General features: G+C 32.2%; 1 protein-coding gene across 1 annotated transcript; it reads right to left on the minus strand.

Annotated features, from left to right (window-relative positions):
• Window positions 1–9,820: 9,820 nt before the first annotated feature.
• LOC107855209 (aquaporin TIP1-1) lies at window positions 9,821–12,340 on the minus strand. Its single transcript, XM_016700202.2, has 2 exons — window positions 11,852–12,340; window positions 9,821–10,539 (listed from the first exon to the last, which is right to left on the minus strand). Exons 1-2 carry the CDS (start codon window positions 12,233–12,235, stop codon window positions 10,177–10,179), a joined length of 747 nt encoding a protein of 248 aa, XP_016555688.1. The 5' UTR covers window positions 12,236–12,340; the 3' UTR covers window positions 9,821–10,176.
• Window positions 12,341–20,204: the final 7,864 nt, after the last annotated feature.

Consider the following 20,204-nt stretch of genomic DNA (forward strand, 5'->3'; position numbering starts at 1 on the left):
TTATTTCATACTGATTTTATACAAAATCCATACACGAAACAGTTTAATAAGTATATACAAGATAATTTTCACTATATTATTCTTATGAAAGATTACAATCTATATTTAAATCCTTATTTATGTTGTTACCAACACAAACTGATTGTTCAATATTTTTTCTGTAATATCCATTGGCATATCTTTTATTGTTATATACAATGAGTAGCTAATAAAAAAATTGACAATACTTCTTATATCATATTATTTTTAAAGAACAAAAGGAAAAATAGAAGAAAGAAAATTTCTGATAAAGGAGAACAAATCGTTGGTTGAATAATGATTCACAATGGAATAAATCATTGGTTGAATATTCTAGGACTTCTACGCGAAGGAGTAGAATCGAATTTTGGTTTAGAAATGATTCACAATGGAGAATGAAAAATACAAATATATCAATTTTATGTTTTTCGGAAAGAAGATGAATATTATCTTAAACCCACTTTTTTTCAATGAAGAAGATGAATATTATATGTAACACACTTTTTTTCAATCTTGTATTTTCAAGGGAAGAATATGAATATTATATGAGTAAGTTAATGGAATCGAAATTTTTAATAAATTTCTGAAAGATTGAGTATTAGAATGGAGAAAGAGAATATATATTTACCATAATTATCAATACACAATTTAAGGGGAATATTAATTACAACCCTATAAATATGAAACTGATTTTAAATTATATAATTAAAAACGAATTTTGAAAATATAATTAAAATAATATATCTTTTAATAAATTGTTATAACTTGTAACTAAATTGCTATTAATGCAATTATCTAAAAGTGTTACTAAAATTGGTTATTTTAGATCTAATAATACTACAGCAGGAGATAATCTTTTCAATTATATTGAACTAGACCATTTCAAAGCACATCATTTTTAACCGTACCTACTCAAAAGCAAATTCCTGTTTCCTTTTTCGCGTTTTGGCCCAAATGTTTAGTCAAATTGAATATCAACTTATTTGTCTAATGATCTAGGCTTTCTTAGGCCTATCGAGAAGTTAAAATTTCATCTACAAAAGGTTTAATTCTAAGTCGAAGCCTATTTATTGTCTTATTCTCTTTCCTTGACCAAAGTCATTAAGGAGGGGCAGAAAACACTATCCGACTTGATGCACTGATGAGAGCAATGAAAAGGGATTTTTGGGATAATAGAGACCAGGAAAGAGGGAAGCTTTAGTCATCCTTAAGGCATGGAATCGTCATTCTCCTTACCTTTTTTCTTAACATAATTGAATTTTCGTTTAGGAAAAAGAAAAATATAAATTCTTTCTATTTGGCTAATTCTTGTTCTTGTAGTAAAAATTTATGAACTAGGCCCCCTCTTCTAGCTTGGTAGCATCTACAATATAATCATAAGGGCTTTGAGAGTATTGTTGGGGGAGAATTTGTGAGACAGAAGTGTTGTGACGCTATTTTGTGAGGTGGACTTTCTCAAAATTTTGTACTCTCTTTTTGTATAGTGGATTGACCGAACCACGTTAAATTATTGTGCCTCTTTTGATGCATTCTCGCATGTCTTCTTATTTGGCGTCTTTCAAGGTTTGTTTTGCTAGTTTCAATATGACACTTGATTATTTAATTCCGATCCTAACAGTTATAACAGGGTGTAAGGGACTTGGACCAGTGGTGTTATTTGGAAAGAACTAAGTGTTGAGTTGTGGGTTGGTAGTAAACAGAGAACCCAAGGCCACTGTATCCACCCCTCTGTATTCATTAACATGTAATCTTACTTCTGTCAATTGTTTTTTTAGTTAGTTATTGCTTGTTCAGCTTTCTTTTTATTTTTTCCCCTTGTTATTTAGATTTTATATGTTTGTTTATCACTGAAAAAAATGGCCAAAATCAAGGCAATTGCATAATTCACAATGGTTTTATAGGGAATGATATGTCCTGCATAAACACCAGAAGGTTTGTTTTATAGGAGGATGGTTAGTGGTGATGCTTCTGTTGCTCATGTCACAATATGGACTTCAGCTTTTTGATTAGGTTGTGCATGGCAAGAGTTCATAGTCAATTTTTGTTTTTTTTTACTATTGAGAGACATTTTGTAGTGTTTAATTAGTAGATGAAATATAGAAAAGAAAACTAGCGTTACTGTTGTCAATCTTTAATTTTTAGAACAACCACAAATATTATTCTCTTGGGAAGAAAAAAGATGTTATATAATAGTACTTGGTTAAATAGGTCTTTACCGGAATAAATGTCACTAAAGACTTTAGCAACACTAGATGCAATGATATTTAATCAAACGGTGATAAATATTTTTACAACAACAACCGCTTAAAAATAATTTATTGTCACTAAAAACCGCTTAAGATTTTCTGCAAGTCATTTTTTTTTGCAAGCTCTCTCGGTGCATGTTAACTAACGTGCATCAACCATGGGAAGGAGGCCTAAAAACGCGACTGAGACTCAATCTGAACCAACAGCGGTGCCGGCGAAGGGTGCGCAATCAAGAAAAGAAGGTTCGTTGCAGGTGGGGGAAACCCAGGGAGAAAAGGAAATTGCAAAATCAACAACAAATGTGGCAAATCAGCAGGGTATGAGCAATATGCAGCAGAATGATGAGACTAGGGTTTAATTGATGAAAACTCCGGCAAAGGAATGACTCAAATAGTAGAAGGAGGATGTAGCTGAAGGGAGCTCGAGAACTTCATGGCCGGATGCGATGGAAATGGAATCTCAACTGAACACTAGTGGAAAGGATCAAAATGCTAAGGTAAGCTCAATCTGGAATGATTTTGATATCTCAAAACTTGCGAATGCTGGGTTTAAGTTGGAATATGTGAATCCTAAATGTTGTGGTGATCAACTGATTGGGAATATTAATCTAGATGACATTAGCTCGGAGGTTGAGTATTGGCAAAATGCAGTTGTGTGCTAGGTGCTAGGTGTGCATCCCCCGTTCTCAGTTCTAAATGGATATATACAACGAATTTGGGGAAAGTATGGGATTAACAAAATAGCAATGATGAGGAATGGAATAGTACTGGTGTATTTTGACGATGATGAAGAAAAGTTGGAAGTATTGCAGGGGGGTATTTACCATTTCAATAATAAGCCTCTGATTGTGAAAGCCTGAACTCCAAAAATGGAGTTCTCTAAGGAGGAATTGTTTACAGTACCTATTTGGATCAAGCTTCCAGAGTTTGATTTCATATATTAGAGTGCTAGGGGATTGAGTAACATCGACAGTCTCGTGGGGAAGCCTCTCATGGTGGATAAGCAAATCAAAAAGAAGTTAGGTCTCAGTTATGCTAGATTATTGGTGGAGGTTAAAGTAGGGAAGGCATTGCCAGAAGAGGTGAAATTCCAAAATGAAAAAGGGGTTAAGCTAACACAAAATGTAATATATGATTGGAAACCATCATTGTGTGATCATTGCCATAAATATGAACATGAGAGGGACGATTGTAGAAAGTTGAAGGTGGAAAAGAAACCTGAAACTACACAGGAGGAGGAGAAAAGGCCTAGGGAAAGAAAACAAAAGGATAGGGTAAGGAGAAGGTACGGGATCAAGGGAAAGATAATACAAAGGTAGTCCAGATATATCAAATGAGATGTGTGTTGATGCCTGGTAATAGCAGTGTCACCACTACAAATATCTTCCAACCTTTAACAAGTGATGATGTAAGTGAGCAGGTCCAAATATGCAGAAATCCAGTGTTCCACCACCAGTTCCTGTGGGGAATGATTTAACTTGTTGTGTTGGAATATTAGGGGCCTTAATGGCCCTAATAAACAGAGGAAGGTCCAATTTCTTTGTGATCAGTTAGATGTAGTATAGTGAGATTGTTAGAAACTAAAATAAAGTACAAGAGCATAGACAAAGTTGCTAATAGTATGTTCGGGGGATGGAAGTGGTTTTTTAATCATATATCTCATTACGATGGAAGAATTAGTGTGGAGGGAAGATAAATGTAAAGTGACTATATGTAGTGAAATTGATCAAGATATGACATGCTTGGTGAAAGATATAGCATTGCAAAAGGAATTTTACAGTACAATTGTGTATGCTCAGAATGGGAAAGAAGAAAGGAGAGCCTTATGGACTTATCTATCTCAATTAGAGGAAGGTATGACTATACCATGGCTTGTGCTTGGTGATTTCAATAATGTGTTTCATAGTGATGATAGAATAGGTGGAACTCCGGTTACATTGGCTGAGGTGTGTGAATTTCAAGATTGTTTAGAGATTTATAAACTAGAGAAGATGGCAAGTAATAGGTCTATTTATACTTGGAATGATAAAGGAACTACTTCTAGAGTATTTTCGAAAATTGATTGGTTATTTGTTAATGGGGAATGGGCTGATAAAATGCCAGAATGTAGGACAACCTTTTTGAATGAGGGAGTGAGTGATCATAGCCCAATGCATATGAAGTCTACAAATGCTCCCTGGAGGGTGAAATCTAATTTCAAGTATTGTAATATGTGGAGAAAACATGATCAGTTTAAGAGCATTGTATTGAGATGTTGGCAGAAACAGGTTCAGGCATGCTACATGTACCAGGTTGTTCAGAAATAAAAAATGCTGAAAGGGGAACTCAGGAAGCTGCATGGGCAACATTTTAACAATTTGACACATAAAGTAAATAAGTTGAGAGGGAATCTCAAAGAGACACAAGATCAGTTGAGAGTTGATCCTTTAAATAAACAACTATAAATTGCAGAAGGTGAAGCAGGCAAAGAATTTAGGAGAGTAAGCTACTTAGCGAAATTGATGTTGATGCAAAAGAGTAAAGTAGCCTGGATTAGGCTTAGAGATGACAAAACTCAGTAGTTTTATTCAGTACTCAAGCAGAGGAGGCTGAACCAAACAATCACTCAGATAAAAGATGAGTATCAGCAGGTACAAACTGATCAAAGTCAGATGACTGCAGTCTTTGTGAGATATTTCTCTAAATTGCTAGGGGAGTTAGAAGATGAGCCTAGACAACGTGCTTCAAGAAGAATTTTAAATAATAAACCAGTTCTAAATACAGATCAACAAATACACATGCTCCAACAATTCACCGGAAAGGAGATTAAAGATGTTGTGTTCAGTATAAAAACCACAAAGAGTCCTGGTCCAGATGGATACAAGAGTGGATTCTTTCAGGATGCTTGGGAAGTGGTAGGGGAGGATATCACAAATGATGTTATAGAATTTATGCAGAGAGGAAAACTATTAGGGCAGCTGAATGCTACAACTATTCCTTGGTACCTAAAATTAAGAAACCTAAAAATGCTAGTCAATACAAACCAATCTCATGATGTAATGTGTTATACAAGGTCATCTCCAAGCTATTATGTAGTATACTGAAACAGGTACTGCCTCATCCAATTAGTTAGTCTCAAATAGCATTTGTGCAAGATAGAACGTTGTTGCACAACATACTTATTTGCCATGATCTGTTAAGACACTATAAGAGACAAACTACTCCAATATGTATGATGAAGATTGATTTGCGGAAAGCATACGATAAGGTGTGATGGGAATTTTTGAAAGAATTGTTAACTGGATACGGGTTCCCACCTAAATTTACTCTAATGGTATGTGTTACCACCACAAAGCTCACAATCAAATAATAGGAGTAGTTATGACTATTTCCTAGAAAAGAGAGGCTTACGACAGGGGGATCCCGTATCACCTTTACTATTTGTCCTAGTTATAGAATATCTAACTAGACTATTGGCAAGGATGGGATAATTATCTGACTTTAGGTTCAATCCAATGTGTAAGAACCTAAATTTGAATCATCTTATCTTTGATGATGATTTAATGATCAGTAAAGGACATGAACAATCAGTTATCGGAATAGTTGAGGCTCTGACTCACTTTTCAAAGGTTACTAGACTTGTAGCAAATAATGATAAATTAAGTATGTTTATAGCAGATGTATAGGATGCAGAGAAATTGAAATTATTGCAATTGACAGGGTTTGCTGAAGGAGTATTTCCCATTAGATATTTGGGTCTACCACTCTCCCCAAGGAAATGGACTAAATTAGAGTGTAATCAGTTGTGCCAGAAGATTACAGATAAAATTAAGATTGTCCTCGAATAGACACTTGTCTTACACCGACAAGTTGCAATTCATAACTTTTGGGATGCAACTTTTATACTACCACAGAGTATGGTTAAGAAGGTTCATAGATGATGTAGGGACTGCTTATAAGGGAGTACTAAGAATAATAGGAAAATTGCACTGGTGGCATGGAAAGCTATCTACAGACGAAACAACCAAGGAGGTTTAAGCATTAAAAGTTGTAAATTCTGGAATATTGCCTCTATTAGAAAATATATGTGGGTGCTGATGGAGAAGAAAGACATTCTATGGGTAAATGGGGTACATGAGATATATATTCATCAAAATCAAGATTTCTGGATTAATACACCACCAACTGACGGTAGCCGGTATTGAAAGATGTTACATAACCAAAAGTAAAAAATTTGAGATTGGTATAATAATGATCACTATTGTTTATCTGGGAATGGAAAATACTCTCTAAGTTTGAGATATTTGAAGTTGATTGGTGGCAGATCAAGGATAGAAATTGCATGATTAATATGAAATAGAATATCAGTCCTTAAACACAAATTCATCAGTTGGCTTGCCTTGTTAGGCAGATTACTAACCAAAGATAGAGTGCAAAAGATGGGAGTAAGGAATGTTACAACTGAATGTAGCTTGTGCATCAGTGCAGCCTCGAAAAATGCATCTCATTTGTTTATTTATTGCTCTTGGGTTGAGGAGGTATGGCGTAACATTCAACAATGGCTTGGACAAACGTTTTCAAGCCAAGGGGTGTCAGAGATGCTTATATGAATCCACTGCAAGAGCTGGAGCAAGTGTAGGAAGGACATATTTGTTGCTGCATATGAAGCTGTCCTCTATCACATATGGCTTGCTAGGAACCAGAAAATTTTTATGAACATTAGTATTAGTAGTTATTTTGTAGTTCAGCAGGTAAAGAATGTAATTAAGAAGAGATTGATAAATATGTCAAAGAGGAGTAGGAGAGATGTGGGAGACTCATTGTGTAATTAGCTAAAACCGAGGTCTACAAATCTGATAATTGAGCAAAATGAGAGTGAAATCCGAAAGAAACCACGTGACCAACAATTATTTATTTCACACAAATCAAATGTGGTGAATAATGGTAATATTTTTCTGCTCCATTTATATTAGTGATTTCTTTAATTAATTTTCCTTGTTTTAGTTTAATATAATTTTTTTTTTTAAATAAGTATTTTTAATGAGAATGCTATCAAAATGACAAAATACAATCAGATAAAACATGCATAAATTTTGGTACGTAAGTGATAAAGTATGTGGCCTTACTTCGAGTCCAAATTAAAGACAAAAACTTAGTTTATTCAATAGTCCCAAATGTTAGTGTTAGAAACTTAGTGATGACATGCAAAAAAACATAACACACACTAAGCACACTAAATCAATCTTTCGGACACTAGCAATGTCTCACATATTAATCCTGCAAATATTATTTTCATCTTGCCAATATCTACAGCAAAGGCCTTTGTCTACAAGGCCTGGGAACCATACAAGCGACTTCGTTTGATGTCGGCACAATTCCCACAAAGTCTGGTTCGCGCAGACCAGCATACTTCATACATAGCTCCGAAAGAGAAGTAGGGAGCTACAACCTGCTCAGCTCTTCCCACCGCTTCAGCAGCAACACCATCAATAGCACATATTATCAACTCAAGCTCATCTCAATAAAATTAGTGGTCTAAAATCAAATTTTAATATAAGGCCTTAAATATATCCACATAACAAAAATATTATCAATAGTGTAGAGTTATTTTTTTATTCTTACGTACTACTTTTTTAGTGTAGTATTCTTAGAAGATATTAAGCATTTACCTTCACAAAGTAATATTATTATTTATAAAAGTAAGAGCTAATCTTAACTAATACCATGTTAGTCATTTGTTTGCAATGCATTACCTTAAATATTATTGTGGAACTTTATTTATTAATATAAAAATTTGATAAAAAGTTCTAAAACAAACGTTTTGCTATCCTTACCCTTGAACCACCCTGTGTCATTAAAGCTTTGAAGAAGAATTAAATTAAAAAACAACCTTACAAACATTCATAGCAACCTCCTCATATGAGGATGGTTCATTGTCATTGCAAACATTCATTGCAAAACTGTAACTCTCATGAAGTAAAGACACAGGAGCATCATCACTTTGTGTTTGTGAAAAGTAGTGGGTGCAGCATGTAAAGGATCAGTACTATTTCGTGGTTTGAGGTTAGGGATTGAGTGGATGTAATCTTGAAGATACACTTGGGGCTTGGGTTGCTTATGGGATTTTCTGAGTTCTATCAAGGGCTGAGAAGTAGCATGGGGTGAAGAAGTGCTTGTGTGTTCAGAGGATGAGAAGGTTGTTCTATGAGGTAAGTTCTCATGATCATGATTGTGATTTTAACTAGATGCAGCAGTAGTAGTCGGATCATCACGTCTCACATGATGATATGTATTATTACTAAGACCTACATCATGTGTTACATCAGGTGAAGTAGGTGAGCTATCATCAGTACCACTGAACAAAGGATCAATAAAAGGAATTGACTTCAACACAGAAGGAAAAGAGGTGAATTTAGATGATAAGAAAAATGGAAAAAGAGGCTCATTAAACACAATATCCCTTGAAACGTGAATCTTTCTGGTGACCAAACTTAGGACCTTGTATCCCTTAACTCCAAAAGGATATTCAATGAATAGATGAGGTATAGTTCTTGGATGAAGTTTTTCTCTTTGTGGTTTTGGCAAGGAAGGGCAACATAGGCACCCAAAACTCCTCATATGGGAATAAGAAGGTGGTTTGTTATATTGTTAACACTTAATTTTTGCCCTCCACGACTAGGTTTAACTTTGAGTTTCGTTGATTTTAAATGAAATCAAAATATTTATTTTATCTTGATAAATGCTTTCCAAAACTTTTGGATGAATTTTGTCATTAAGTAACGAATTATATATTTTTATATTCACGTATACGAGATTGTATAATGGGCTTCAGCTTTTTGATTAGGGTGTGCATGGCAAGAGTTCATAGTCAATTTTTTTTGGCTATTGAGAGACAATTTGTTGTGTTTAATTAGTAGATGAAATATAGAAAGAAAAAAAAAACTAGAGTTACTGTTGTCAGTCTTAAATTCTTAGACCAACAACAAACTTTATTCTCTTGGGAAGAAAAAAGATGTTATATAATAGTACTTGGTTAAATAGGTCTTTACCAACATTCGGAATAAATGTCACTCAAGATTTTAGCAACACTAGATGCAATGACATTTAATCAAATGGTGATAAATATTTTTGCAACAACAACCGATTAAAAAAATATTGCCACTAAAAACCTCTTTTGATAATAATTGTAAGTAGAAATGGCCATATGAGCCATTTTTTGTACAAATGTGCCTGTGGGACATCATGGTGACTCTCCCTGCATTCCTTTTAATTCAGTTAATAGAAAAATTTTCTTGTGGACTAAAAAACAAAAAGACAAAAGTAGTATCTCATGTTCTGATTAGTCTCTCAAAAAATATTGAAAATTTTTAATTTTGATTCTTTATAATTTCTGATTAAGCACATTTAGCTTTCAGTTAATTGCATATGTGCTGTTATGCGAATTAAATGACTACTAGTTTTTTGTTTTGTTTTCCTTTATACAATTATTATTACATTATTCTATAGTTTTAATCTATTATAAATATTGTCGCACGCTTAAAAATTGTACTAAAATACTAATGCAAAGGAAAAGAGACTAGGATAGAATGAAAATAGTTGAACAATAACATGGAACCAACACAATTACATAAATACCCTTCAACCCAACCCTCACCTCCACCCCACCCCAACAACGGCATACCGATATAATCCTACCAAGTGAGGTGTGAAGAAGATCGAGTTCACACAATCCTTACCTCGACATCAGAGGTAGAGAGGTTGTCTCAGACAAATCCTCACTCTCACACAATTACATAAATACCCTCAACCCCCAGCCCCAACAACATCACACAATACAACCAAGTTCATCCCACATCAAAGGGCAATTGTGAAATACGTAAAACACAAGAAGAGAAAATTCATCATTTACATTTTTGCACTTCCACATATTTGCTTATTGGGGCAACGGTTCATGGGTTTGGTTAATGAAGAACAACTCATACACAAGCCCAGCAAGCCCACCACCAATAAGTGGCCCAACCCAATAAACCCAATGGTTATTCCAACTCCAACTCACAACTGCTGGGCCAAAAGAAACTGCTGGGTTCATTGAAGCCCCATCAAAAGCCCCACCAGCTAAAATGTTTGCACCAACAATGAAACCAATAGCAATTGGTGCGATTGTTCCCAAACTACCCTTCTTTGGATCCACTGCTGTTGCATACACAGTGTAGACTAGTCCAAATGTCATTACAATTTCAAGTACTAGTGCATTGCTTACACCAACTCCCTTAGACAAGGAGAATGCACCTATCTCCTGCATCATTTCAAAAGTCAAATGTAATGTTAGTATTATTTTGTAATCGTTTCATTGGTGAGATAAGAATAACAATTCTGAAGAAAAATATGAAATTATTTTAGTAAGCATTTGATCATCGGATATTAATTAGTCTTGAATTTTTTTCATCCAACAATTGTACTGAAATGATGGGATTAACTTTCTCATATAAAAAACGATAGATCCCACGAAATGTCCCAATCCATGAGATATTCTTGTGTATCTCATCCTTTATCCACATCGGTGGGTTAAAGGTTCTTTGGTCTCCTTATATGGTCTTGGGCAATCCTCCCCTCATAGGCTTACTTTTGAGGTTAAGTTAGATTCATTTCTTTATCATGGTATCAGAGTCAGACGCACCAATTTTAGGTCCAAGGGTCTGCCTTGGGCAGGCTAAGGAGCGGGGAAGTGTAGGCCGTTTGGGTGGTAATGTCTCCATCTCTTTCGAGTCCTGAATGAATCCTTTTAGTGTCTGCTATTGATCAGGGAAGGTGCCAAAGTTTTCTCGAGATGTAGAAAGTTTTCATATATATATAAGGATACTATGTATATTTTCATGTTGGATGTAAAATTATGAGAGAAAATGAAATGCTATAGGAGTACATGAAACTTTTTTCAGAACTTTTATATATAGTCACAGTTTTCACAAATAATAAAACTATGTAGTTGAAACAAAAAACTCCTGGACTCTCATGTTGATCCGAATGAATCATCCTATATAAGACAGCACGCGAACATACTTTTGTTCGCTTCTAACAACGATTAGTGGATATTGATACTGTCACAGTGACTATTGTATGTTTGTTTCATAGTCAGGATATATATATATATATACATATATACATACATACATATATATATATATATATATATATGTATGTATATATGTATATATGTATATATATGTGTGTGTATATGTATGTATATATGTACATATATATGTATATATGTATGTATATGTATATATATATATATATGTATATATGTATATATATATATGTATGTATATGTTTTATACATCCGATCCTTAGTTATTTTGTCTATTGTTTGGTTTCTTCTTTCGTACAAAACAACAATGTTTTTATCTTTAATATTATAAAAATTCAAGTTATAGATATCATCAGTCTACAATCATATATAAAGTATCATTTTACATGTTTTAGTGAGTAATTTAATTATCTTAATTATTTAAAAATTACAAATCACATTTATTTATACATATTTTTTGAATAGTTCAATACTATAAAATGATAGTATATAACTTGAACTCAAAACTAATTAACAAACTCACCATGCCACCAGTAGAGAACTTGAGAAGTGCGCAAGCCACGACAGATCCAAGCAATTGAGCAACCCAATACAAAAGTCCACGTAAAAGTGTTATATTACCACCAACAAAAGCACCAAACGTGACAGCAGGGTTCACATGCCCTCCAGAAATGTTAGCACCAACCGCGACCGCAACAAACAGCCCAAAAGCATGCGCAACAGCAGCAGCAATGAGACCAGCGGGGGTGTTAGCACCCCCGCTAGTCAACTTGCTAAATGCAACACCGGACCCTGAACCTGCAAATACGAATATCAAGGTGGAGATAAACTCAGCCAACGCCGCCTTTAACGCGTCGGGTTGGGTAGCTTCATCTGCCCTTCCGATTGCTATACGGTTGATGGGCATATTGTAGGAAAATCAAGAATGTTGAATATTGATCAAGAAGGGGTTTTTTATAGGTTATAATATGTTGTTATATTGGTCTAGACATGTCATGTAGGACTATTTATATAGTTGATGCTATGAGTAGTTAGCTATTGTTAAATAGGGAAAAAAATTTATACGTATAACCTTATTTTAATTAGTATTCACTCTGTGTTGTTTATGTGACAAACTTTTCATTTTAGCCGTTCAAAAACATATCACTTTTCTATAATTAGAAAGCACCTAACTTTAAGTTTTCATTTGAATCTGAAATGATTTATAGTCACATAAATGATCAATGAGTATTTCAAACTTTAAATTTCAAATGTCTTGCTTTCTTTTTCAAACTATATGTTAAGTCAAATGATGTGACATAAATTGGGGCTGAGGGGATACATTAGTAGAAGTAATATTTCCTTTTTTCGTATGTGACATACTTTTCTTTTTAGTTTGTTCTAATTAAAAAGAAAATATCACGTTTTAGTATTTAGAACAATTTAACTTTGATTCTTGTAATTGTTTGAACTGAATGATTTGGTAATTAATAATATTGTAACTATAAAAAAAATAATTTAATTTTGAAATTTCACCTTCAATGAAATGATTTACAGTCATATAAACGTTTAAGAATTTACCACATGCATATTAAAAGCTTTCCTTTCTTTTTTAAACTTCTTATTAGTCAAACATTGTCACATAAATTGAAATGAACCGACTGCATTTTTTCATTCCGATGAAAAATGTGCGTTAAACAAGTTGTATTTTGAACTTGGTATATAGTAGACATTTAGATAGCATTTGGTTAAAGTTTTAACAAAAGATTTGAAGTTAAAATTGAAAAAAGAGTACTAATTGAAAGTAGAATTTAATTTTTTAAAAACTGTATTATTGTTATTTAAATGACCCTCTTTGTTCATCTAGCAAAGCAAGAATATTGGGGAATCAAATGATTGACAAGTGGCACTATTTGATAAGATATTATCCTATTTTCTTATTGTCCATTTAGTCTCTAGAAAGGAATTTAAATTTACGAAATTTTTAGTTAAATTTCACAGATACATAATCCTTTTTTCCTATAAATAATACTAATTTTTCCTAATATTTGTTCGATTAGGTGTAGCCAGCATTCATAAAAAATACAAGAAGCTTATTAGATTCATGGATGGCATTGTTCACCATCTAATAATATTCTCATGATTTTAGCATTATGTACCATAATCTAATAATTAGTTAAGCGTTTGTTAGAATTTTTAATCCTAACTAATCAAAGTAAGTTTCTTACTAGTTCCTCCCTAAAAATCGACCCACAAATGGTGCGCCAGATGAAATTACTTCTTTCTTAATTAGAGATTTTGATTTCGAGGTTTGGTTATGAAAAAAGTTTTGATAGAGAGCACTTATTCCAAATGAGTCCTACACAATTCAAATTAGTCAAACTTCAATATAGATATTTATTAAACATAAAATGAAAAAAAAAAAAACTGACTCACATTACTTCTGTAAGGGACATCATGGATAAGATGAACAGATGGGACACAGATCATATGATAAGCTCAAGCCTCAAAGAGTTGAATTATTTGTATTATTCCTTCAATTTTAATTTAAAAAAAAAAAATGGATTGAATACAGAAAAGGTAAGCCAATCTTTATCAAGAAAATATTTCTCATAGTTTTATATCATAGTGTATCAAGGACAATTACCAGGGATGATCCAATTTTGCCATCTTTTAATTAATTTGCTGTGTGTTTTCAAATAATGCCATATGAAAAATGATAGTTTTTTTTTCTTATGTATCCCAATATCCATCTAATATTAAATCACGATTGTGTAATATTATGGGTCGCTATAAGCCTATAACTATCCAAGACACTCGAAACTCGAAGGATAAACAAACTCACATATTTAGTGTCTAAAATTGATGATGATATGAGCAGTTAAAATGAGCTTCTTTTTTTCATAATTGAGATTAAAGTAAATTGTAAAATTTTCTTTCATAAACTGATTCGAATAATACGATATTTATGGTATTAAATATTTATGACTCATAAAGTCGGTCCTAACTAGAAAGGGATTGAGAGTTGAGACATAATAATTGTTGTGAACAAATTCGAATATTATTTTTGCATCATCGTACATCCAAAGTAAACGATGTTAAATATAATTATCTTTCAATTTGAATCCTTAAATTATCATTATCTCTAAATGTTGATGGTGTCACATAAAATAAAAAAACCATAATGGTCGACTACTAAAGCCAAATTAATGATTGCTAATGAGAATGACCTTTACCTAAAAAAAATCTGGAGAAATGAAATTAATAGAAGATGGATATATAATTATGTAGTCTTAGGGAGATTCCCTAGTGATGATAACCTTTAATTTACCTAAAATATTATTGTTATAGATGAAAAGATGTGGTGGAGGCCAATTATAAGAGGAATCAAATTTAATTATTCTCAGCATATCCTCTACCTAAACCACTACAATATTGTATACTTTAATTAATATGAAGTTGTTTATGAAATTAATTATGTTAGACTTTGGAAATTTAACACATCCACTGTACAATTTATCATACAAAATTATATCATAATGAACTTTGCTTATGCAATTATGCTAGACTTTTGAAATGTTAACACGTCCCCGGGCATTCGGTAATCTTGGAAAAGAAATAAGAAAAATAACATAAATATACGTCATAATTTATTATATTTACACAAAATTTTAATATTACAAAGAAATTACAAAAATCTCAATTAATTATGTATCTTCGTTGGATGTATTGAGAGTTAATTATGTATCTCAACAAATCCAAAATCGGAATTGAGAGCTAATTATGTATATTTACAAAGGAAAAAATGTATTTTCGTTGGATGTATTATCTATTTCGACAGATCCAATATTGAAAAAAAAAAATGTATCGGAAGCTAATTGTGTATCCTTACAAAGGGAAAAATATATCTTCATTGGATGTATTATGTATCTCGACAAACCCAAAAGCAAAAGAAATGTATCGGGAGCTAATTATGTATCTTTACAAAAGAAAAAATGTATCTTCATTGGATGTATCGGGAGCTAAATATATATCTCAATAGATCCAAAATTGAAATTTAGTAATTATGTAAAATAATAAAAATTTCTGTAATTAAGCTTCAAACAGTCGAAATTTATGTTGTTTTTCAATAATATGTATATATCTTAAATATTGTATATATTTCTAACATCTTAACGACAACGATGAAGTGATTTTGATTCCCACTTTAGCATCTCAAATTATATATATATAATTTTTGATATTTTAGTAGTTGCAATCCAAATTTGATTGTTTTCTCATTAGTTTTCAGAGAGTTCTATCCCAAACTTTATAATACGTAATTGAAATCGATTAATCATAATCTTGAAATCGCTTGCCTTGAAATTTGGTGTTTAGTTTGGATGAAGAATTTTAGAGTAAAGTTTCAGATGTCGGCTTTGATTAAATACAATGCCATGAGAGATTTACATAAATAGAATCACTTCGCTTTGCTATTTAATTTTGTAAAATTACTTAATACCATAACTTAATTAATCTAAATTACTTAAAAAATTTACCTTTTTAATTAATTATTAAAATTCATGTTTACATTTTCTCTCTTTCTCTTTAGATGGTCGGACAAGTCCTTTTTGTCCTAAAAAATTGAATATATCTAGGGGTGTGCAAAAATTAAACAGATCGATACCGATCAAAATGTTATTGGGTTATTTGTATTAGGTTATTGGGTTAACGGATTTTTATTGGTTTTATAGAAAAAATTATTGGGTAAATGGTTCGATTTCGATTTTAGCTTATTGGGTTATCAGTTAAACCGATAACCCAATAAGGATAAACTATATTATTGTTTTATCCCTATTTATGTTATATATATAAATATATCTCTCTATATATATCTATAGATAGATAGACAGCCAGATAGACAGATAGACACGCACTACTTATTCACAATTCAGTAATTTATAAAGTATTAACCTATTCAGGGTAACAAAGACACAATATAAAGCTCGGCTATTATCGTAATGAAAAGCTTGAAGCATTTATAGCGTCCAACAATTAGGATTTAATTTTTTTTCTAACTAACATTTAGTTCAAGTTTGAAGATTCTTGTAAACTAAAATACATTGCGTAGGATTTTGGCGGTAACTAAGATTTCATCTGTTTTATGTTGGTTGTTACTATTTCTATTTTATAAGTATTTTCTTATTGGTTAAACCGAAAATCGAACTGTTAAGGACTAAAATCGATAAACCGAAATTGATAAGAAAATATCTTATTGGTTGGTTATTGATTTTACATATTTAAAAATTAAAAATCAATAAACCGAACCAATAACAGATAAAACCGAACCGAACCGACCGATGCACACCCTTAAATATATCGGTCGCCCCAAACAAATTATAAAAGCCTTATTCTTCTCCTTTCCCTTCTCTCCAAATAAATCAATGGAGTCTAAACCTTCAACCGAATCGAACCCTCCAGGGACGGCTCAAGAACGTTGGGCCCTAAAGCGAAGCGTTAATAAGAGGTTTCAAATTTAATTGATATTTTGTGTAAATTAAAAATATAATATAAGTCTACTTATATATACTATATAAAAGTTTTATATATTTAAATACTATATAAAAAGTAGTACTCCCTCTTTTAAAAAAAATGACCTACTTTGACTTGGCACAAAGTTTAAGAAAATAAAGAAAACTTTTGAATCTTGTGCCCTTAAATTAAAGTTATGTCAAATGTCCTTTAATCTTATGGTCCTAAATATGTCATGTGGAAAGTTCAAATTAAAGTATTACCAAAAAAAGAAAGGGGTCATTCTTTTTTAAACGGACTAAAAAGAAAAGTAGATAATTCTTTTTTAAACAGAGGGAGTATAAGTCTATTTAGTTAATAGTTCAAAAATATTTTAAAAAAATCATGCTTAAAGAAAATAATTGTCGACTCTTCAAATAGTAAGTAAAACATATAATTTAAAACGAAAGGAATACTATGAGAATATAGATTAATCATCCTTGCTATCAATCGCATTGATTAAGTGACTTTTTATATAAAGATCTTGTACTTTTCTACCAATTTTTTTTTTTTTTTAATAAAAGACGATACTTGTCAATCTTTTTAAAAAGAATGTATCTTAAATCTCATTTATCCAGAGATGATTTATAACCACACAAAAACTTATGGTTTAGTTTTACTATATTTCCAAAAAAAAGAAATATAATCTTTTATTTCTTAAATTCTATATCAAATCAAATTGCATCACATACAATAATTAAAAAAATGAGACCCTAAAATTTTTGGGGTCTCAAGCCATTGCTTCACTTGCTTTGGCCTTGAGCCGGCTCTAGAACCCTTCAACACTCCTCTCCTCTCTTTCCACCTTTCTCCACCACCATTGTTCATGTCTCGGCGACGAAGCTAAATGACTTACTTCAAAATTCGCCACCGACTTCATTCAGCAACCGCAGTTGGCTGCGATACGATGGAGCTTTTGAAACTCACCGCCAACTTCACTCCAGTCTCTTTCCACCTCCTCCACCACCATTGTTCTCGTCTTGGCGATGAAGCTAAACGGCTCACTTCAAAACTCGTTGTCAACTTCATTCCGCAACCCCCTGCCAACGAACACGCTTAAAAAGCTAACATAGATTTGTATCAGAATTAAAAGACATGAAGATACGTTAACAAAGTGGTGAAGATACATTAAATATGTTAGATCTATGAGTTCGATACATAATACTTATATGTATCTCTCTTAAATTATGTATAGAGTAATGTATCTCGACCTAATATTTGTAAAGAGTAATGTACTCAATGCTTTTTCTTCTGCCCATACATTCATCATTCAACTGATACATTTACTGATGAATAATTAAGTAGTAATCTAACTTATATATTTTAATGTATGTTAATGCGGAGTATGAAGTATGTTGAATTTCAAATTTTAAACTGATTACGTGATTATGGATTCTCAATTTAACGTATTGCGTAATTTGGTCCATAATTGAATAGATTTTTGTTATTTTTATTTTTAACGCGCCTAATTCGTACATAGTATTATTTTTATTTTTAACGTGCCTAATTCGTACATAATATATCAGCTACCTAGATGTATAACGTTGAAAGGTGTACCCGAAAATAGGTAATTTTTATTTTTAACGCACCTAATTCGTACATAATATATCGGCTACCTAGATGTATAACTTTAAAGGATGTATCCAAAAATAGGTAATTTAGGAATTTTATATAATTCTGATAAAAGTGTGGATAGAAAATAATTAGGTGTTAAAGAGTTGAAACGTATGTAAATGTATCCGAAAATAGGTAGTTTAAGAATTTTATATAATTCTGATAAAAGTGTGGATAAAAAATAATTAGTTGTTAAAGAGTTGAAATGTAGGTAAATTTAACAATAATTTTTTTTTATTCTACTTTAAAAAATTTTTTACAAATAGCTTTCGTGAATCACCAGAAGACTTTTTTATTTTTTTAATCACAACTGGTGATGGATTATCAATCTTTAATAAATATTAAAATCGTGATGAATCACTAGAGGCCAAATATTAACCATTAAATTTGCATCTAGTGGCCAAAAAGGTGTTACCGACTTTATACTGTCAACAGAGACGGCTCAACAAAATCGTTCGCCTAAAGTCATTTCTTTTAAAAAGGACGTGATATATATTTTTATTAAGTAGTAATTCTTTTTCATTCTTTGAGATATAAAGTTGTTAATAATCTTCTTATAAATTACTTTATCTCTTTTGAGACATTATTGATCTTAGCCTTAGATAATAGAATCTGATTTAAATTGTTGATAACTCGGTATTAAAAAATATTTTTTGATTATTCAATATATTTGTTGCAATGCTTGAAATCTGAGGGGAGGAAAAAGTAAAAATCAATGTCCTTAACTAGAGGTCTTGAGTTTGAGTCTCTGAATGAAAAAAATCTTGCTAGAAAGGTATTTCCTTCTTCAATTGATTTTGTGTGGTGCAATTTTAAATTAATTGAAAATTTTAATTTACTTATCAAACATCGAATGAAAAAAATGGGACCTCAAAAATATTAGGGCCTAAGCCCTTGCTTTAGAAGCTTTACCTTCTAGCCGACCCTGACTATCAAGCATCAACCTTCTTCGATGTAACCACATACTAATACCTAATTAGGCATCGAGTAAATCATCATCACATTTCTCTGTTTCTTTTAATTTATCTAGTTTTTTTTAGAGTTACAATCTTAAGATAGTATGTTTTAATTGTATATGTCACGCCCCTTTTTAAACCAAAAAAGAATTAATTTTTAAGTTTCGAAACGGTTTTATTATTAAAGTGACAAAATGAAGATTTGTTCTGAAAAGGGATTATGTTTACATTCAAAACTCAGAGTCGTCACTTGGCATAATCCGGTGTGCCAAGTCACCTTTGGACAATCCTTTTCAAATAATTTGACTCTTTAAAACTGATTTGCAAACAAAGATTCCGGGTAAGGAATTCTATTGACCGAGGGAAAGGTGTTAGGCACCCCTCGATCCCGTGGTCAACCACGGTCGCTTGGTGGAGAATATCGAATAATTTGACACTACGAATGTATAAACCACATAAAACACACAAAACAATCAATCAAACCAACAAAATAAAACAAACCCAAAATCATAATGTCCAGTCCAATTATTACAAATCGGAACAGAAAAATGCAAAAAAAATATAAATCCTATTCTAAACTAGTCCTTGGCTAAACTCCATGCTTTACCCAATGCTTTGGGCCTTTATCACGATCATCTTCCGCCAACATAGTACGTCGGGGCATTCCCCGGTGAATAAATACAAATACCTCGGGGCATTCTCCGGTCAAATAAATACACTTTTCAAATGCGGTAAACAAGACATTCAACAAATATTTCAAACATTCCAACAATCCAT

The sequence above is a fragment of the Capsicum annuum genome, chromosome 10 (assembly GCF_002878395.1).
Source record: "Capsicum annuum cultivar UCD-10X-F1 chromosome 10, UCD10Xv1.1, whole genome shotgun sequence".
NCBI lineage: Eukaryota > Viridiplantae > Streptophyta > Magnoliopsida > Solanales > Solanaceae > Capsicum > Capsicum annuum.